This window comes from Daphnia pulex, chromosome 9 (genome assembly GCF_021134715.1).
Source record: "Daphnia pulex isolate KAP4 chromosome 9, ASM2113471v1".
NCBI classification, from domain to species: Eukaryota; Metazoa; Arthropoda; class Branchiopoda; order Diplostraca; family Daphniidae; genus Daphnia; species Daphnia pulex.
The window spans coordinates 1,450,662-1,472,019 of record NC_060025.1 but is presented as its reverse complement, the minus strand read 5'-3'; the positions used below and the strand labels follow the sequence as shown (position 1 = coordinate 1,472,019).

Below are 21,358 nucleotides of genomic sequence, written 5' to 3'. Positions count from 1 at the left end.
CCCACAGGAAACGACTCCAGTGTGAACCCCCTTTTTAAAAATTCAAGCTGTTTTGGTTAGCCAAAGAAATAAATGTATGTCTGACAAATGAGTGACAGAACAAGAACAAGTTTCGTTCGCTAACCAATCTGTCATCGGCCGTCCAGTCCGGCGTTAAAGACAACTTTGAAACATTGTGCTGTGGAAAAAACCTTACCGAGAATTAAGAACAGGATGATTCGCATAAAGTTAAATTTTATACAGCTGATGATTTCGATCCTGCAGGGTATAGAAAAGACTTCAGAAGCACAGATTCCCGTGATATTGTATATCATTACGCTTCTTTTGCAAGGTGGAGCCGACCCCAACGCTATATACCTGGGTAAGTATGGGTCTCTTGCCATTTTAAATGGAACAGTTCTAATTGGGGTACTTTTGACTTACTTTCCAACTTTGCTAGACACACTGGAGGTCGACCAACAGTACCAGAGGCGTCACCGTTCGTGATATTCTAAAAATTAAGCCAAAAGAAACGTGAAATCGTTTTGATCCACATAAATAAAAAAGAGTCGGTGATAGGCCGGAATGTCTTCGCCACCACTGCCAAGTTATTCGCCATCACAATTAAAATCCCATTTGAGAAAATATACTTCCGCATAATATTTCTGTTGGGTTTCCCCCCGTTTGACAAAAATTCAAAGGAACTCTCGCACAAACAACTTGGAACCCACTCGTAAATCATTTCCAAACAATGTAGATTCTGAAGCAGACGAATGAATGTAGCCAACCGTAAACAACCATGTGACATATTAACGGAATTTTAAAATTGTATTCAAATTCTTTTTAAAAAAAGAAATAATACACGCAAATAATATTCGCCATGCTTTTAGTTTATTTTTATTTGTTTACAATCTGTCATCAATTTTTACATTAACTCTGACACCCCTGTAAAAAAAGATTACTCACCCTCCTGCACGTGGAAGAGCAGACGAAATTGTAAAAGATTAAGAGGAGAAAACTGGCAGTTAAGAAATAGAAACCAAGAGATAAAGGACATAGTTTGGGTCGTTGGTGCCGGTCACGAGTGCAGCCAACATGAACAGGTAAATCCCCTTGCTTAATAACAGTGTAACAAGCCAATCGTGCAGAAACTCTAGAAAACTGATTTGCATAACTAGTGCGTGTAAGTCGAGCGTTTGCGTGATGGACAAATTATGATGTTGTTCTACCTCAAAGTAACACGTGTAATCAACCCATCCAGTGCAAGTTTTGTATCACAAATTTAGTCTTCTTTATGGTCTGACATGTGTGTCCGATACCGACTCGCGTGACCCACAAAAATGGCGTGCTTTTTCCTTCGGAGGTGATTCATATTTTATTGCCCCAGTTTATTCAATCACCACCTTGCAGGTATTCGCCATTGAATCAGGTTTCACACACGAGTGATTAGCTTCGACCGGCTTCGACAGCATTCCTTGAAATTATTGATTCATTCAACGGAACGTTGAGCTTGTGTAATTTGTACGCCATTCAGGCATCACATTTCTATACTGCGTGAATTGCTTGTTAATCAAATGGTACAAACCGATTTCCACCTCTCAGTGATATCCCACGTTAATTGGAAACGTGTGTTTGTTTGGGCGGGAATTGTTGCCATTTTCAGACAGGTGGAGGTGTCTAAAAATACGCAAATTGGCAAGACAGATGCCACCATTTTACTATATTCGTGTAACAGGGCGTTTTCTATTACTGAGAGCTTGTATGGGTTATTGATTGCAGTTGTCGACTATCCCATTCCAATTGATTACTCTGTCAGCCACGATTGACCATCACTCAATCACCAGTGTGTGTTACAAATCACATGTTTCAGTGTGGAATTCATCCTCGAGGAAGTATTTCGTTGGGTGGCCTTCGCCATAAAGTAACTGAATCTCAATCTTCAATGTAATATTAGTCGATTGTTTTTTTACTGTCCATGCCGATCAGCAATATTTAATCCCGTATTATTTTCAGAGATGTATAGAATATCAAACTATAGCTCTGCTTTATTGACAACCATACTCAAAGATGCAAATTTGTGTTTACTGTAAATTATCCGGCGATCGAATATCGTTGAAAATGCTTCCCACGTAAGTCAAAAAGAAACGGGAAACCATGTCATATCAGGTGACAGCCGGGGAGCAACTGATGTTAATCTATGCACTATCTTATCCTTAAAGAATAATCATTTATTTTTTTTTATTTTTCCTAGAACAAAAACGCGGAAGTCCTTGAGGCAATTTCCCCCAATTCTTTGTCTTCTGTACGATTACTCAACCGACTCTGATGGATGGGTCTACTGCTCTACGGAAGAAAATGGACGGCCTCATCCGTCAGTTTATTCCAAACCGGTAGGTTTCCCCCCCTTCATTTTCATTCGTCTTCCGCCGACCATACGTAATTTTGTGATGTGGTCTGCAACCTATTTTGAAAGATTTGAAACGTGGACGACCTTACCTTTTTTGATGAGGAAGAGAAATCTCTTTATAAAGTCTTTTGCAACTTTCTCCAAACGAATTTGCCTTCCCCCCTTCTATTGCGTGTAACCTATAATCGAATCTCCGCCTTTATTGTGCACGAAAAAGATGACAAGGTGTCATCGGGAGACACACTCTGTGATTAATCGGTAATTGCAGCGTGTGCAGAGTTATTTGTCGGTTTGAGCGCAAACACAGACACGTAACAATCTAGCGGGTGGTTGACAAGGGATCAGCTGTAATGACGTGACGTAAGGTACGCAATGAATGTCGTGGGTACGGCCATTACGAGGCATTCACGTTTCATCTTCCGGTTGTTTCGTCTATTGTCTCTGGTGGGATCCATGAGGGTTTATCTGACCGTGAAACATTTTTGCCATAACGTGAATGCAACAGATGTTGGAAAATAGTTGGGACTCAACAGTTAGTATTACTGCTTGAGTCCCGGTTCGGATGTTATCTTGGAGTTAACCATTTACGTATTTTTCATCTGTTCCGTCTTTTTTTCTATTTTCCTCCATGCGTGACCGGATGCGGATGACTGTTTTTTACAGTTTTATTTTTTATTGACCGGCAAAAAAAGAAGAAGTTTTTGCTGGACTGGAACTGAACTCGTCCTTTTTATGTTAGTTTTAATTTCGCTCGACAATAACGCTTTAACTGTTGAATTTTTAGTCGACCGCCAAGGGACGATTACGTTTTGGGTTTTTTTGAAAACTAAAAATTCGCAACAGATTTCAAATAGGAAAATAATCTTTGGCTATTTTTTCGGATGGTCAGGTAGCAGGAAAAGTGATTCAGCATGAATTGAACAATTTCCCACCGTCAGCACCGTGTTGAATCAGCCGGATATTAGAATATTTCGGGTATGGCGTAATTATTGTCTAGCTCTCCCCTAGTCTTCTGTATTTTCACCCCTACTCTTCCTCATTGATCTTACCATACAAGGGAATGTTTCAACCTTTCTGAAATTGTAGTCGCCTCATTTTTTCAACACAAAAAATAGGAGACGGATAAATCTGACAGGAGAGTGAAGACTTTCTCCTGAACTGGAAATTATTTTAAAATTCAAACTGCCTAGGCAACAGACCGCGTCGTGTCCCGCTCGTATCGTCCAACCGGTTTTCCTCTCGTAGTAAATTCCACCATCTTTTCTCCAAGAATTTCGTGTATTTATTATATCTCTTGAATTTGTGTAGTCGATAGATTAAAGAAGAAGTAAAAAAAAGGGGAAGGTGAACGAGGAGAGAAAAGATTTCAGTCGTCAGATTCGCTCTGATTCTATCAGAACAGAAAACTTTTACTCTGCGAAAGCTGCCGGAATGTCTAAAGTCAAACTACCGCTTGTTTTATTTGCAAATAGGTTTCATTCCCAAAATTTAAATTTAGCGCCAAAGTAGTTCATCTACAAATTCAGCCGACTGTTTTGCGTCAGCGGTTGATGGAAGAGTTGGCGAAAAGATGAAGTAGGAAATGCTGGCAACTATTTACGATTTTCCATATCCTGTCTGTAGATTTCTGGGCCGTTTCACCACTGGAAATGCGACGGAGGAGAGTCTCTTCTTTTTCCTTGACCGCATTCTATGGTGAGAGAGTGAGACATGACACGTATAGTCTGGGGTTGGTTGATTGTCGAACAGGGTAGATAGCTATCGTCGTGGTGCAATAAAGAGAGAAGATTCAGCACTCTCTCCAGGGAAAACATTATTTCACGCGGATGATGAAACGCATCACGGCTAACTGTAGATTCGGACGAGAGGACGTACACGTGGGGGGGGATGCGCACGTGACTCTCTGCACGCAAGCTCGCAGTGGTTGGCCTTTTTTTTTCACCCGTCATGTTTCAACGAACATCGGTAAACCACCAACGAATAAAATTCCCATAATAATATAAATAATAATTTCATTCGAATGTGTTTTCGATTTTCTTTAGCAAACCCTACCAGAATTTCTCATTTTTTGTAGGGGGAATATTTTTATTAGTATGGTTGTACCTGGGAATCTATCGAATAACGGATCTAAAGAAAAGAGAATGAAATGGAGGAGATTGGAGAAAATAAGAAAAGGAAAGATTCATTTCCAATATTCTAAATGGTGGGATCAATTTTGACGTTCAGGGAAAAACCTATTCAGTTCGACCGGAATTCTTTATCAGCTAATTTTCCTATGAACCTGCATCCTGTTTGATAATGAGCAGACAATAGGCGAGATAGAAAGCGATGAAAGGGTTACCAATTCTATTTTTCCTCTTCGCAGCTGGCAAAGCCAGAAGAAAAAAGATATTGTACACACATATTTGATTTGTTTCGATATTTGTTATTGGAGAAAGCTCTTTATGCCATTGATGCGTTGGGAGAGAGTTATTGGTACAGCACTTGGTGTAAGCATCACGTGTTTTTGGTGGGGATATGTATGAAAGATGTGTGGGTGTAAGCGCAATGTTCCACGACGGGATTTTGTTTAAATGCTCAGCTCTCCAAGTCTATCCGGCGCTTCTCGATGTTGTGTTGTTCTTATACTGTTGTTTGGTGGTTGTTCCAGTCGTTGCCGGCCACTTTCACGTTGTTAACATCCAAGGACGCGCCCCCGAAAATGAAGAGAGAGAAAAGAGAGACACGCGGGGAGAAACATCACGGGCCACGCAATCGAATAATTTCGACGAAAAAATTATTTTCCCCCCGCGATGGAGAGAAAACTTTCTCTTTTTTGGCTTCTTCTTCTGGATATTGGTGGAGGATTTTGTGTAGATTTTATGAAGGCGCGAAAAATCTGTTTCAAATGGGAAAACTAGGTCGTGTGTTGTTTTGTCTTTTTATTGAGTCAGCAACGCCTCGATTTGTGTTTTTTTTTTTTTTTTTTTTCAGACGAGTTGCATACGATTGACCCATTTGGAATGTTGCCCAAGAGATTCTCTTGTGTTGGCCAATGGACAATTAAAATTCCCTTTTTTAAATTTGAATCTGTGATGATTTGGTTAATAGCCAATGTTTCTTCTTGGGTTGTTTTTATTTTCACTCGATTTAATTTAATTGAATAATGATTGCAGGTGGCTGCTGCTGTGGTGCCAGTATACTGAGATAAGACGACCATCGCCGGTGGGTGGGCGTGTACCTGGTAACTCATAATCGACATCCAGCGCTCATTTCAATCGAGGTAAATTTTATTTTTCTAGTCTCTTTCATTTTGGCCAATCTCCCGACCGACCAGCAGATGATAACGAATAATTGGTTTCTGCTGTTATTTTTTCCGGCTGTTTTGAGTCAAGGACGCCATTACCGACAAAATATAACTCCCAAAAAAGATTGGAGAAAGTTCCGAATGACGTCACAATCCAAATCCTTTTAGACGAAAATGTTTGTTGCGGTTTTTTCGTTATCCGGCGACTTTGCAAGTGACGTGAATAACTAGAGAGTATTGATTAATTTTGAAGAAATTTTGCTGTGAAACTGTGAGAACGTACTCGTCGACTCCCCGTTTTCCTTCTTCGTTTGTCTTGTGCGTTTGGCACGACATATCCGGTGTGCCAACAGGTCGAAACAGTACAGCACAAGTCATTCCGCTGCTGAATGTAATTGTTGACAATTTTTCAAGGTTTATACTGGGTTTAACCCTCCAAGTTGGGTTCCCTCTCAATCCCCCGCTGATAATGAACAAACAGATGGAAACAAAAGCGTACTTTCAAAAACCCACCGAAAACCGCAAAATCCTGTAATAACGGTGTCTGGTGTACTCGAGGGACTGGACTGTTTGTCTCTGTCGGGGTAATAAAAAGAAAAAGGCCAGAAACAAGTATGGAGTTAACGATCTCTACTCGAAACGAGTACATATCGTATGGGTCCCCCCACTGTCAAAACCATTTCAAGCTTAACGACATGATTAAACAAATTGTAACGATGACAGATACGATTCCAGCTGACAAAGATACAGGGATGTTATTGTATATACTACACCGCTGTCTACACGGTTTAAAATTTGAAATCCGCACACACACACAATCATGCGCCCTATTACATTAGTGTAATGAGGGAAACCGCCGAGATTTGGTTTCCGTTGCTTTGAGCTGTCGTGAATTGTCGTGAGCTGATCTAGGCACGAATTTATGTTCCTGTTACACCTAGATTTGCATCTGATTCATTGTTATCTTTCGTTCAATCCGTCCATATAACTAAGTTTTATTCATCTTTTAAATTTAACCGACTGTTTTGTGTTTTGATGCTTTTTGTTTCAGATGTTTACAACGACGTCGAGTATTTGTCACTACTGAGAAAAGTACAGACGGCTGATGTCAAACGAGACGCGGCTGTGGGCGTAGCCCAGGCCAACAGAGACGCCGGAATTCGGGTAAGAACACGGAAATCAAAATGAAACGAACGAATAATTGTAGGACTCGATCCTACAATTTATTCTACAAGTGTCGACATCAACAACAAGTTTTTTAAAAATAAAAAAAAGTCACGCAAACACCTGGTGCCCCTTTCTCGGTCTTTTTCCCGATTGTTGTAAATTGAATTGCCCCTGAAGTTTCGGCCTGGGCCTGGGCGGGAATAACGTGCACTGCACTCCTGTTGTGTTTGTGTTTGCGCTTGACGCGACGAGTGTCTTTTTTGTTATCATCGGCCGGTGGACGACGTGACTGGCGTTCCAGATGACCCACATTTCTCCCCATCATCTCGTGATGAAAGAAAACGAAACAAAAATTTATTTCATCGTCTTGTCCCATTTCTTTCCCTTTTTTTTCGTTCAAAATAAAATCACGTCACCGTGTCAACCCGACGACGGGGTGATCCGTGCGGATGGATGCAGGAAGCGGAATGTGAGAAAGCCTCGATGGACGTCAAGTACAACATGGACACCAAAGTGGAGGACAACACGCGACTCTACAAACTTCAGAAATCCAATTTCGACCGGGAGATTAACACAGCCGTGAGTTCATTCATTAATTATTCACACGGACGATTAATTATTTTACCCGCCAACTTTTTCCACAATTTTGACATTTTTAATTTATTTAATTATTCGTCGCATTTCCGTTTGATGGATGGAATTAATTTTTATTTTCTTCTTTCCTTTCGTTCGTTGGTTCGTATGTCGGTCGGACGATTAGAAAGCCGAGGCGCAATTAGCATACGAATTGCAGGCCGCCAAAACGCGCCAAAAGATCCGGACGGAAGAAATGCAAATCACGGTCGTGGAGCGCCGGAAGCAAATCGAAATTGAGGAACAGGAAATTATGCGACGCGAAAAGGAACTCATCGCCACCGTCCGTCTACCCGCCGAGGCCGAAAGTTTCAAAGTCGAACTCGTCGCCCAGGGCCAAAGGTAAGAGAAAATTTATTTCAAATTTCAAACTCTTTTTTTCTTTTTCCCCTTTGCCAAAATATTTCCTTTTTCGGCTTTTCTTATTTTTCCTTTTAAAATTTGTTGATGGGGGTCTGAAATCGGAGCAACAATTAAACTCTGAGGCCGTTGTTGCCCTGGAGGTGTCCAGCGAATGCCACGTCCGTCGACTGTTGCATCCAATTTGAATGTTTCGCCATCCGTCCGTCCATTGTATAGACGCTGGCCATATGATTACATATTCAACGGTTCTCCCGTAATGGTTATGAGCGTGATATCCCCTTTGGGGTCTGTGGGGCTGCTCCTTTCGATTTGACTCTACAACAGGAGAAACTATTTGCATCTCCGTTGTTTTTTTGTGTGGGACTGTTGATTTAACAGCAGGAGGCACTACAGGCCGTTGCTTTATGTCATGTTTGTGTTTGCTTTTTTGTTTCAGTTTTTTTTTTGCCGAGTCAATTGAGGATTGTGCCATTGCCTTTGAGGCCAAAAGCGGAAAAATTAATTCTTAATTGATGGCATTTTGGGAACTTTGCCATCGACCGAAGACTGAGTCGTGTAAAACGCACCTGTCCAAGTCGACAGGATTAAACCCACCGGTGCGGCCGGCTTGGTTAACGACAACGTCGACTGTTCTTATGTCCAAAACTCAGGCAAACTGAAGGTCCGCCTTTAGCCCTCCATAAATTGGTGTGCTTCTGATTGTTTTCCTAACGGTTTTCTTTTTTCCCCCCTTGTTTGAATAATTTGCTGCTTAAAGTACCCGTTGCCTTGCCAAGACGGACATACTAAATGTACTGTCCATTGTTGGCGAGTTTCACAGACCCCGTGACTTTTCCACCTCGACTCAAAGTCAACAACTAAATGGAGTGGCAAAAGAGTTTCCAACGCCATAGTCTTCATTTTGATTGTCTTTCTCCTTTCGTCGAGTTAATTTCGCATAGCGTGGGTTTACTTTTTCAGGTTAATTCTCTTTCTCTCTCTCATATCGTCAATGTCTGATTGTAATTGAAAGTTTTAATTTCATGAGCAATCACGACTTTGTCTGCATGAAAAAGTTTCCAATATCGATTTGATTCGTTTCGCACGCTTGTTTCGCAGCCGTGCCATTTTGTCGTGAATTCTCCGCAGTTGAACTTTCTCCCGTTCACCGAGTCGCTCGATCGTCCCCTTCTTTTCTACCTGGGCTCGTATCGAAATCAATTTGAAAACTAAAATATTCAACCGCACGATTTGAACTCGTTTTCATCAGTTCCAACTAGAAAACAAAATCGAACCGTCTCGTAAATGATATACCCTTACAAATTAATGCCCAAAGTTTTGTTCCGATTGTTTTGATATGCCGGCCCAGGTGTTTGATATTTTGTTGGTATTGCCTTTTATACAAACAGCACCGACAGTAAAGTCTGGAAGAAAAGTAGGCCATGTTTTTTTTAAAGCTTAGATTTTTACAAAAATAATAAAAATGAAATTCTTTTTAGGGGAATTTTCTGTCTTATTGTGTAAATGTGCTGAATATTTCTCCTCATTCTTCAGTCGCTTTTCTTTTCTTTGTCGCTATCCCTTTTTATTTCTGAGATGCCTTCCAGGTCGTTTCGAAATATGTCTAGCCGTAGCTTCCGTCAGATCGCGCATCTTTTAATACGAAATTACTCCGGGGCGCTGCCCGCATAGAATCATCATTGCATAGCAACCCGCATAGGTTAGCACATTAGCAAACACTCTGAGCAGACGTGTGTGTGTGAACCGGACAATCGCTTACGGTTGATTTGTAGGCAGCCTTCAGCAGCAGCTTTGGTCAGGGTTGCTCAACTTTTGTTGGGCACCGGCGCTTATTAGGAAAATCACGATGACGTGGCCGAAAAAAAAGGTGAAAAATTGCTCCCGACGACAACTGTGGAAATGGTTGAGACACCGGGGGGTTGTACTGAGAAGAGAAATGACATGTGACAGGAATGAAGGTGTTTATCATCGCATCTTTATTTTATTTTTTTAATTTTTTTAATTTTTTTAATTTTTAATTCAACATAGTCATCGTGAAAAGTTTAAAAAAATACAAAAGGGACGATTTATTTACGACATTATCCCGGATGTTGAAGATGCGCTATCAGGTAAATTATGAGCTTCAAGAAAGAAACGGGACAGAAATTGCGTTTTGGAGAGGGGCGGTTTGTGTCGCCTGGGTATTTTTTGCGCGCCAAGATTTAAATGATTTTATTTATATTTTAAAAGCGGCAGTAGGAGCGACTTTGCGGCGGTTTATTTGTGCAATTGCCGCTTCCTTTCAGCTTCGAGTTTCTCTCCGCGTGCGCCCGAGTGCGTATATAATAATGGTGTCATTTGAATTGGCCTTGCTCGACTGAGATGCTATTCACGATCACGACAAATGACTGCGACCTCCGCAATTTAGTTTTGCGCTCAACTACACATTTGTCCCGTTTCTTTTGTTGACCCGCTGCTGCTGCTGCCCATCAGGAGAAAGGCAACATAGGACAAATAAGAAATGAAGATGATGATGAGAGATTGCATCGGAATGATGCATGGCTTTTTCATCAGGATGTGTATCAAAGCGGAGCTAATGCATACCTTTCACCTGGGGGATGTTTTATCCCCCCTATCTTATTCTTATAGTGGTTAGTTCATCAGAAGCTTTCTCTCTCTTTATCATGGATGAGATTGGTTAGCAACGGTTAGGTGCTAATGTGATGTGACTTTTCCCTGTTGAAAGAAAAAGTCGAACCACTTTATAATTCAGAGACTTCGTGTCTCTCTCATTCTTCTGTTGAGAAATCGGCGGTGGGGCCAAGACGGTGCCGACATCTCATTTGAATAATGAGCGTCAAAGCCGCAGAACAGCGTGAACGAGTCATGACAACTGCGACCCGGTCCGTTCAAATTATTTTGTTGAAGAAGAAAAACTGTAAAATTTTGGGGGGGAAAATGAATTGACGATGTAAAGCGAATGAAAACAAGTGAAAATGACACGATTTGATAAGACTGAACACAAAAAAGTGCCATTGACACACTACGACTTTCTCTCCCATCGGGAAGAAGCGAAACTTCCCGATGTGCTTCTTCTTTTGTATTTTTCTGTTACGATTCGCTTAAAAACATTTCGGTCGCCTTGCATGCGACAAATGCATCGGACTGGGTAGGTAAAAGTGTCCATTATGTGGGCCACAATTGCCATTGTTGTAACACCGAAAAAACGCGCAAAAGATTCGGGGTTTTGTTATAGCTTATTATTTTTTCGCACGGGGTTACTATTATACAAGTTCGTAAAGTCCGGGAAAATTGAAACCTTTTTATTTAAAATGAACACTGGCTATCATTTATTATTACGATGATCCGTGACGTTTCTTTTTATACCCTCGACTCGATAAATGCCATCCATGGAAAACAACAAGTTATTACATTGGAAAGTAGTAGGTGAAATTCTCTATTGATATCGGCAATTTTGATTTTTGTTTCCACGCTAAAGCGAAATGCCGATCGATCGACACTTGTGGGATTTTCAAAAATTCAACAAGGTGTTAAAACAAAAACCTTTCGGCGAATTTTTTCCTGAAAACAAAATGGAAAATAGGTGCTGGAAGGGGTGGTGGGATGGCTCGGATAGCTGTTAAGGTAATTGTCCGTGACTGATGTGAAGATGATGTGGGTATTGAATAATGCCATAAGACATATTATTTCAACCGCATTACAGCTATACGTAATGAAGCCAGGATTTTGTTGCATAACAGTTATGATTAGATTGTAATTCCAGGGTGCTCTGTAACATCCCTCATCATCATCCTTTTTTTAGTTTTCCCTTTTTTTGGAATGTGCGAAAGCAAATAATCCTGGCCGTGAAGAGTAGACGGGGGTGGATTCACGAGCGCGTGAAATGATGTTATTCCTCTAGGACGCACGCAATCATTCACTTGTTTTGGTTCCCACCAACGCCCTTTTAAAAAATGTGATTTCACGGCGTTATTGGCCACCTTCCCACCTAAAGAAAAAGAAATTGATGTCAAAATGGGAGTTTTTATTTTTGACAATAACTTTTATATGCGCAGCCGTAAAAGAGAGACTACCCCTACTATTTATGTTGTGCAGCTGTTATCAAGTTTGTCGATCAACTTTATTAGCATAATCCTCGACCATATTTGACCCCCTATTTATATGAGATTTGTGCATTTAAGGAGTCATACACTGACGCCCTTCAAGTAGCCCAGATCATCAGCATTGTTGCAATGGCATTCAGGATCTATCCCACGAAAAAGAAATAAAATATTTTTGTAACTATAACGCCTCAAACAGGTTATATCTAGCGGGTTGATATTGTTTTTGCTTTCAGTTATAAAGAAGCTATATAGCGTACTTTCTCCAGACAAATTCTGGCACATGAAATTTTATATGGTTAAGTTGATCGAGTCCCCGATACTCTTAAAAGAAGCCGCTGTAATTCTTTAATATACGGGTATTTGTTTTAAAACTCTTTGAGTATGTGTGTAGCATTCTTTTATCGCTGTGGAATGTTCCTTTCACTCGATCCTTTCTCCGTGGTAAAAAAAATTCTGGTAATCTTCTTATCAAACATCTAGAGAAATAGCGAGGAAATGTTGACCCACAAAACTATGTCCCGCTTAAACCGATTTACTTTTTTTTTTTCGAAACGGAATTCAGCAGATCGATACCGAATGGATTATGCGTGTATCAACTTTCAGGTCAAACCCCCCTTGGAGCTGTGCGTACGGTTGGAAATCAGGTTTTTCTAAATTTTGCTACTGGATGGATAGCCAGTTAGGAATATCTCAAACGCTCCGAGCCATACAAAATACCTGTATGCATGTTGAAACACTAACATTAAATCGCTTATGATTGATCCATTTCTTTTTTGTGTGCGTAGACTCTGTGAACCCTACAGTACATGTAGTACTAGCCAAATGATGGATGGGTAACATCGTTGGATGAATTTTTTTTTCCTTCCATCTTTTGAACTGCGTACAAGAACCTATTCATCTTGCCAGGACTGTAGCAGTTGATTGCTTAATGAAAATTTAGGGGGAAAAAAATGGCCGTATTTCCACTGAACATCTTACATGTCCCTTTTTGCCTCTTGCGTGTTGTTTCAATCGCGAAAGATAAGAAACTTACACAGCGAGCATTTATACAAATGTATATAGTCTAGGCATTGTGAAGAGTCGTAAAGAATTCACCTACTTCTATAAAGACACAGCTGGCATGCCTATAGCCGTGTAAAAAGAAAAACACGAGAGATTTCATTGTCAAGAAAAGCTTTTTCTTTATTTTGTGACGTGAGATCAAATGGACCGGGTCACATATTTAACATTTTCTTTTCTTCTTCTTCTTTCGGAATATGATCAATGGTCACGATATGCGGAGAAAGTTGATGTAGACTGTTGGTTCTGGCAATAACAGATTAATTCCTGTATAGTTTCTGCTCATGTTCACCTTTCTCTCTCCTGAGCGTTACATAAAGGATGGCGGGGTTGGTTTCCAGTCGGTCCAATCACAGTCATATTGTGTGAGAATCAGATCCTCCTTCTCTTGTGTATCGATTGACGTTGTAACACTTATGGTACGAAAGCGGATGATTTGCATTTTCTTTTGATAAATGGAGGCGTGCCGTACGCTTTTTTCTTATCAACAAAAGAGTAGTTTATGATTGCCATGGAATTGCTATGGGAGTGATAGCAGAAGTGTTTTCTTATTTCTCGCCGGAACACGATGTGAAACCCTCCATCACCTTGAGGGCGGACAGAATATGGAACACGGGCGGTGGTTCAACGCCAAAATTTTGTTTCATTTTCGGTATAATATGCCATTCATTTTTATGTTTTAGCTGGTTGCACAATTTTTTCACACTCTTGATGATCTCCTTTCCGTCAAATTAACAATTCAAATCGGAAATGACTTTCAGTCAAGTTTTTATTGCTTCATTATTTAACTAGATGGTGTTGGTTCACTTATGAAATGGAAATGGTTTGTGGACGGATGCAAGTGGCGATTATGGATGGCCTTAATCATTTCGAAACTAATATCGTGCAGTCTCCGGTGAAACCGGGTAAAACATTTGCATAACTGGCGTCTATGTGGGGGGCAACCGTTTGCGTGAGAGATCAATTAGCGCTGTCGGTCATCAACTAACACGTGTGATCAATCAACGAATTCAAATCTATAAAAGAACGCGATGATTTTATTGCCCTTTTTATTCACGCTCGCCACCTCGCGGGTATTTGCATTCGAATCAGGTTTTCCACACGCGATTAATGTCGGTAGCATTCCCTGAATTTTGAACGCTCGAAAACTTGTATCGTGTTCGCCTTTTTTTTTTTTTCATTTTTCGATCGCGTGAATGTCGTGATAATTGGATAGTATTTGAATGTCACACCTTTATCGCCCTATCTGTGGGGAGGGGCAAGGAAGCGTGAATAATAAGGAAAATACAGTTATTTACTGTTGATTACGTAAGTGCAGCACTGATGTACGTATTTGAATGCTATCTTGTTGGATCGACCCGTTATCCACCCAAACCTGTATTTTTAAAATGTTCTATCTATCCCAGGCTGGCTGGCTGGTCCAGCCGCCAAGGTATTCAAATAAATGTTATCTCGTTTGGCTCAATTCTTGATCCGAAATTAAAATTAAAAAAGAAAAAACCTGACAGGACGTAATTTTTCAACGATCTAGTTAGGCCTTTTTATTTAAATAACGATAGAAGAGCCCTGGGAAATCGATAACTACGTCTCATTATAATGATAATCCCACTACAACCAGATGTTCGGACCCTTAGTTCCTTTCTGAAGTGGCTGTTGATCACTCGACGAAGGTTTATTACCGTCACGAATTTTGTGTGTTTGTTTGTAGACGGAAACGAAAGTTGGGAGAGAGTTTGACGTTTTAATTTGGATTTTAAAGATGCTTATGGCGGCATTTACCTTTTGAAGGCCCATCTTCTCTGCAGAAGTCGACATCATTATCAGTTACCACACAGAAGTTTAAAAAAAAATCCCACTGTATTACGTTGTTAGGCTCCGGTACAACGCGATGTAATTCAATGACGAAGCAACATTTTTCACATATGTACGGAGATAAATTTAATCGCCCGCAATTATCTGTTTTTCATTTTTGTCTCCATGGAAACAATGTTATTAGACAGGAAAAGAAAAATTGTATTATTGATTCTTTGATTGCATTGTAATAACAACATTTCTTTTCGTGTTATAATTAATCGAATTACATTCGCGTTCGCAACCGCTGTGAAAAAGCGCAGCACAAAAATTTGAACGACGCAATAAACAATTTTGAATTATTTGGCAACGCCCACACATTTAAAAGCAGATTTGTTGACATTAGTAATTGCTGTGACAATTTTTCTTTTATTCAGGGCATTTTGTTTCGTCGTTCGAATTATACTGTAGAAAATGATTTCAGCTTGATTAAGAGACTACTCAGCAGTGGAAGAATTTTACCGACTTCCGCAAACGTGCCGACACCAATTCAAATGCAAAACAGTAACCCCAATTAGTTTTCTCCGTCACGTCTCCAATAACATGTCGGCATGACACGGCTTTGTTCAGTATGTAATGAACCTATCTAACACAACCATTATATCAATAGTTTGATTGGTTTTACATGTTACAATTTACAGGAATGGAGAAAATGAAGTATCAAAGTCCACATTTCTACAATGTTAGAATTCCAGAGTGCATATGTTTATCTCCCCAAGTTCTCCAAAGAGTTTGAATGATGTGATTTATTAGATTTTTCAGGTATGTGTATTTTTACTTTAAACTTTATTCTGTATGATACACATTTTTTCGCAATTTCAACACATGTTGCTAAGTATTATTGGCACACTTTCCCTATAGCTGGATTATGGCATTTTTAATTGCATGATTGTAAAAGAAAAATTAGGGTTGTGATAATGGCTATTTTGATGATGCGTTGTAGAACATAGTGCTTTCACATTTTACCCTATTAAATTCAAATATTCTCTTTGAGGTTTCACGCCCATCAATTTTCGCTCGATAACAATCATAATGATGTGGGGGAAAGGTAGACTCATCGCGGGAAAGTGTCTTAAAAGTGCAAAACGCGAACTGGTCGTGTGAAAACCATTTGTGGGGAATCGAAAATCCTTTCTCGTCTATTTGATTGATTGATTGAAAAGTCTTTGGACGCAAGTGCTTTCTTTCTAAAGATCACAAATGATGTTGACTGACGTGTCGAGGTTCCTCCCTACTTTTTTGCCAATCGAGCACATCCTTACTTTTCTAGCCTCAATAATTGATTGAATAATGATTGAATAATAGAATAATAATTGATTGAACCTGCACTCGAGTTAATGAAATGCTTTTCGATTTAGGCGACTCCAGTCCTCGCATAGCCGTGAGAACAAGACCTGGTCGCACTCGACAAGGAGGATGGCAATGAACAAGATGTCCAAGGAGGCCTGGGCCGCTAATCCAAGCCTCGGTTACGAGACTAATGACTTGGAAACAATTTTAGGTCCCGTTTTCACGCTTTTCCGATGCTTCGGTATCAATTTTCACGAACCGTCGGACACTAATTGCCGTTTTCTCCATCAAACGGCCCAGATTGGTTGGGTGGTGCTGACATTGGGGACGTGTGGATTTCGTTTACTGGTCTACTTCCCTTTCATTTTAACCAGGACGATTGCCGACGTGGAAAATAGCAAATCCACTATGCACTATTTGATCGAATTTCTCAATTACTGGATCTACATTTTGGCCGTATTTATTGGCTCCTGGTGCATGGCGAGGTAATTTACAGTTTCGTGCGTCATTAATTTTCTGTTTATAAATGTGTTCGTTTGGTTTCAAATCCAATACAGATGGTCGGCTGCTAAATTATGGCGTGCAATAGAAGATATGCTCTTGCACATTCCGTTGTCTCCCGAGGACACGGCTCGCTGCCGCAAGACTTCCGTCCAGTGCATCTTCGGCTGCCTCGTAGCAGTGAGTTTTGACACTTTTTTTTAACACTTTTGAAAATGTTTCTAATAATTTTATTGTTTTTATTTTTCCATTAAAGTTATCGCTGAACTTGATTTTATCCCTGTCGATTGAAATATCGCTTGCTTCTCCGGCCAACAGGATGGCGTTGGCGTTGCTTTCGGTCGTTTACTTTTACTCGTTTGGATCGTGCGCCCTTTTCATCAGTGCCGGCCGCATTATTTCGATTGCGTTTCAAACAGTTAGCAGTCAGCTGGAACTGAATTGCTGTCCTCCTTCAACCAATGCAGCTGTCGTCTGGAATTATCAACGCCAATTTGGCATCGCCTGCCGAGCTGCCGAGAAATTCTGCAGCACGTTTGGCTTCGTCCTCTTTGCCACCGTTTCCTACACGTTCATCGGCTTTGTCAACGCGTCCTACAACCTGCTGAAATCCTACCAGAATTTGCCGCAAGGATCGGATGGCGGTGAAGATCTTTACTTCGTCATCCCCAGAACGATTAAATTGACTTACATGATTGTTGAGCATCTCTTCCGGCTGTGGCTGATTTGTCACACGGCCGATCTGATCCGCTCCAAGGCCCTGTCGCTCGTTCCCGTCCTGCAGAGCATTCGCAACGACCTTTATTCCCGTCAGGGCTGCAACGACGAAAGTCAAGAGGTAAAATTTACATCGCACTCCATGAAAATTAACTAACAATAATGGACAAGTGCATTTTATTATGTAAAGGTGCACACCTTCCTACTGGAGGTGTCTGAAACTTCGCCCACGTTCGGAGTCCTTGGGATGTTTACCTTGACTAAACACATCATCATTTCGGTGAGTTATTGATTAGTTGATTGACTGGATGTCAATAGTTCCTGACATTTGCGTTCGTCGTCAGTTGATAGGAACCACATTAACCTATCTGGTGGTGTTGTGCCAATTCAGTACGGCGGATAATCCCGTTGCCATGACGCCCATCAGTAATGCCTCTCAGTCGTCCTAAATCAACAAAAACGGGAGTTTTTTTTTTTTTTATGTTTACGTAGTACCTTTTGTTTTAGGGGATTATAATTCACCTTGATGAAATCACGACCTTTAGTTATCGTCTGTTTTTCAGTTGTTACGTAACCGCAGTATTCATCGACGTATGTTTTTTTTTGCTGGGCTTTATTTCCCCCTCAGCCGTGAAGCAATTCTTGAATTAATTCAACTTTGATGAGAGATTAAAAATAAAAAACGAACAGTGGTCAACTTCGGTTGTCATAGATAAAGCATAATGGCGACATCTTAGATGGAACGTTCAGGAATAGAGTACAGGTGTGAGATCCGCCTAAACATGCGAGTCAAGAGTCACATTATCACGGCTGACGGAAAACAATGTATTAAACACCCACCTCCCCTCCACTATCGTGGTGTTGATCAATCCTTATCATTTATGGCTACTTCAATTGACCTGTCTCGCTGCAACTGAACAACACGCAGTACCGAGTGAATTGTTGCAAAGAGCGAAAGGAATTCTTTTCTTGTAACTTCTCAAGTTCCTTACTATTACTTACAAAATCTAAATCATAAAAGGCCCCAAAGTCACTGGTGAGGATGAAAATTGTTTTGGCGCTGGCTCTTTTGTCCTGCTGCGCAATTCCATCCGTCGTAGGAACCCGTTTCGTTTGCTACTTTCCTAACTGGACGTATTCCCGAGGAGGTATTTGAATTACATCATATTCTATTCATTGATTGGCATGATTGCTTTAAACGCTTTTCAGGTGACGGAAAGTTTGGAGTGGACAACATCGATCCATTTTTGTGTACCGATTTGGTGTATTCTTTCGCCGTCCTGGATGGAGCTACGTACCAAATAAAAATCGCTGATGAGTGGGGCGACATCGGCAATAATGGCTACGCCAGTTTCGTCGCACTCAAAACTCGCAACTCTCAACTGAAGACAACCATCGCTATTGGAGGCTGGAACGATTCTCACGACGGAACCAACAAGTACTCGAATATGGTGGCCAACCCGGCTAACCGAAAGATGTTTGTTGATTCGGTCGTGGCATTTCTTCAACTTTACAAATTTGATGGACTGGACCTCGATTGGGAATATCCGAGTGGTGAATCCGACAAAGCAGGATTTGCTGAATTACTGAAGGAACTTCGCGTTGCCTTGGGAACTAAATTGATATCTGTCGCTGTAGCGGCAAACTCGACCATAATCGACCTAGGTATAAGTTAAATTTAATTTCCAACAGATTGTTTCATTCAGACTGACACAACACAAATTTATGAATAGGCTACGATGTGGCAGTGATGGCCGAAAAAGCGGATTACATTAACGTAATGGCTTACGACATGCATGGGCCATGGGAGCCTCAAACAGATCACCACGCCCCACTTTACAGAAGATCCTGGGAAACGGTGGATAACAACATCGATTTCATCGTCAACCACTGGATAAGCAAAGGACTTCCTGCGAACAAGATTAACTTGGGAATTCCCCTATACGGCAAAAGTTGGATCCTTGGGGAAAGTGTCGAACCGGAATTTCTTGCTAAGACAAAAGGCGATGGACCAGCTGGTCCACTTACAGGAACACCTGGTTTTCTAGGATATCACGAAATCTGTAACAGCATCCACGCTGAAGGTTGGGAGACTGTTGATGATCCTGAGTACCTTAACGGCCCCTATGCCTTCTCTGCGAGTAACCCAAAGTCATGGGTGAGTTACGACGACACCAAAATGGCTGCCAAGAAGACTCAATACGTCATCGACAATCAACTGGGTGGAGCAATGGTTTGGGATATCAGTACCGACGATTTTCACAACAAATGCGGTGGTGGAGCCAATCCTCTGATGACAACTATTTCAGACAAAGTCATGAATGCCGGATCCCGCTTTATTTGCTATTTCCCAAACTGGGCCTACTATCGTCCAGGTATGTTTGCCTTCACTAGTGTGACGTTATTTTAATAATCTTATCAAATTATTTCTTTGTTAAAATAAGGCGATGGCAAATATGTAGTAGACGACATAAATGCCACACTCTGCACCGACATGGTCTACGCTTTTGCAATCCTGGATGGGAAAACTTACAAGATCAAAGAATTTGAACCTGAAATTGATTTAGGAGAAAATAAATTTTATTCAAAATTCGTCGATCTCAAGAAACAAAACTCGAAATTGAAGACAACCATCGCGATTGGGGGCTGGACAGATTCTCACGACGGAACCACCAAATATTCGGACATGGTGGCCAGCTCGACTAACCGAAGGACTTTTGTCGATTCAGTCTTGGCATTTCTTGACAAGTATAAATTTGATGGACTGGACATCGATTGGGAATATCCGAGTAGTGCGTCCGACAAAGTTGGGCTTGCTGAATTAATGAAGGAACTTCGAGCCGCATTTAATTTACAGACACCGAAATATTCACTCACTATCGCTGTGGGAGTCAATAAAACCATTAGCGACCTCGGTCAGTATTAATCAATAGTGTATATGAAATAAAAAGGTTTTTTTAATACATTTTTTCAACGTTAGGATACGACATACCTGTGTTGGCCACGACAGCTGATTACATCAACATTATGGCTTATGATATGCACGGGCCATGGGAACCTTTAACTGACCATCACGCCCCGCTCTATAAAAGAGATTGGGATACAGATGAAACCAACAATATCGATGCTGTCGTCCAGTACTGGAAAGATAGCGGTATGCCGTCCTCAAAACTCATGCTGGGAATTCCCCTATACGGAAAGTCCTGGACACTCGATTATACTTACACGGAGGATCCCACGCTTCCGGCACCCGGTTTGGGACCTGGAGCTGCAGGACCTTTAACCGGTGAATCGGGAACGTTAGGATACAACGAAATCTGTAATTATGTGAAAAACGAAAATTGGGAGGTGGTGGTCGATCCGACATTCCAAATCGGTCCATACGCTTCCACTCCGAGCGTGCCAAAGACTTGGGTTGGTTACGACGATCCCGTCATGGCCAATGTCAAAAGTCGCTACGTTCTGGAGAGGGGACTAGGCGGAGCCATGGTTTGGGACATGAGTACCGACGACTTTAGGAACACTTGTGGTGATGGACCCAATCCTATTATGACCAACATTTCACGAACTGTTGGGGTGACGACATCGACTACGACGACTTCACCGGCGGCGACCACCAAGACTACTACAGCCAGCACCTCGACGACTACGGGTGAGACAACGACAACAACGCCAACAACACCCCGTCCATCCACTACCAAACTGTCCACTTGGCCAAGAGTCACGACGGAGTCGACACAGGCTACGAGTTCGAAAACGCCATTCATACCAAACAATGGGCACCGAATTGCTGGCAATAGTCAGCAACTTACATTTTTGGCTTTCGGGTTTATTTTAATTAATTTAGTTATCTAGGACGTTAGAATTCAAATTTAACAATTTTTAATCATTTCTAATATTTTAAATCTTATTACTATATATTCAAAATCTGATTGATTCGGCCCGCAATACACACGAGTGATAATTAAATGTTGTTAATTGATATACTCATTGAGTAAGCCA

At 41.1% G+C, this 21,358-nt stretch overlaps 2 protein-coding genes across 2 annotated transcripts; both read left to right on the top strand.

Annotated features, from left to right (window-relative positions):
- Positions 1–973: 973 nt before the first annotated feature.
- On the top strand, positions 974–18,449 carry LOC124202225. The gene is made up of 11 exons (XM_046598525.1): positions 974–1,082; positions 2,231–2,369; positions 5,542–5,648; positions 6,724–6,836; positions 7,299–7,418; positions 7,600–7,814; positions 16,207–16,623; positions 16,696–16,819; positions 16,896–17,477; positions 17,547–17,636; positions 17,701–18,449. The coding sequence occupies exons 5-11, from the start codon at positions 7,323–7,325 to the stop codon at positions 17,803–17,805; spliced, it is 1,629 nt and encodes a 542-aa protein (XP_046454481.1). The 5' UTR covers positions 974–1,082; positions 2,231–2,369; positions 5,542–5,648; positions 6,724–6,836; positions 7,299–7,322; the 3' UTR covers positions 17,806–18,449.
- On the top strand, positions 18,363–21,325 carry LOC124202223 (probable chitinase 10). Its single transcript, XM_046598522.1, has 5 exons — positions 18,363–18,504; positions 18,566–19,021; positions 19,090–19,731; positions 19,801–20,271; positions 20,337–21,325. Exons 1-5 carry the CDS (start codon positions 18,399–18,401, stop codon positions 21,209–21,211), a joined length of 2,550 nt encoding a protein of 849 aa, XP_046454478.1. The 5' UTR covers positions 18,363–18,398; the 3' UTR covers positions 21,212–21,325.
- Positions 21,326–21,358: the final 33 nt, after the last annotated feature.

Excerpts from the sequence above, each read along its gene's own strand:
- LOC124202225 (XM_046598525.1), top strand. The coding sequence starts at position 7,323 with ATGGACGTCAAGTACAACATGGACACCAAAGTGGAGGACAACACGCGA. Across the intron at positions 7,419-7,599 it reads ACCGGGAGATTAACACAGCC|AAAGCCGAGGCGCAATTAGC; the intron begins GTGAGTTCATTC and ends TCGGACGATTAG. Across the intron at positions 16,820-16,895 it reads TCTTCGGCTGCCTCGTAGCA|TTATCGCTGAACTTGATTTT; the intron begins GTGAGTTTTGAC and ends TTTCCATTAAAG.
- LOC124202223 (XM_046598522.1), top strand. The coding sequence starts at position 18,399 with ATGAAAATTGTTTTGGCGCTGGCTCTTTTGTCCTGCTGCGCAATTCCA. Across the intron at positions 19,022-19,089 it reads CTCGACCATAATCGACCTAG|GCTACGATGTGGCAGTGATG; the intron begins GTATAAGTTAAA and ends ATTTATGAATAG. Across the intron at positions 19,732-19,800 it reads CTGGGCCTACTATCGTCCAG|GCGATGGCAAATATGTAGTA; the intron begins GTATGTTTGCCT and ends TGTTAAAATAAG.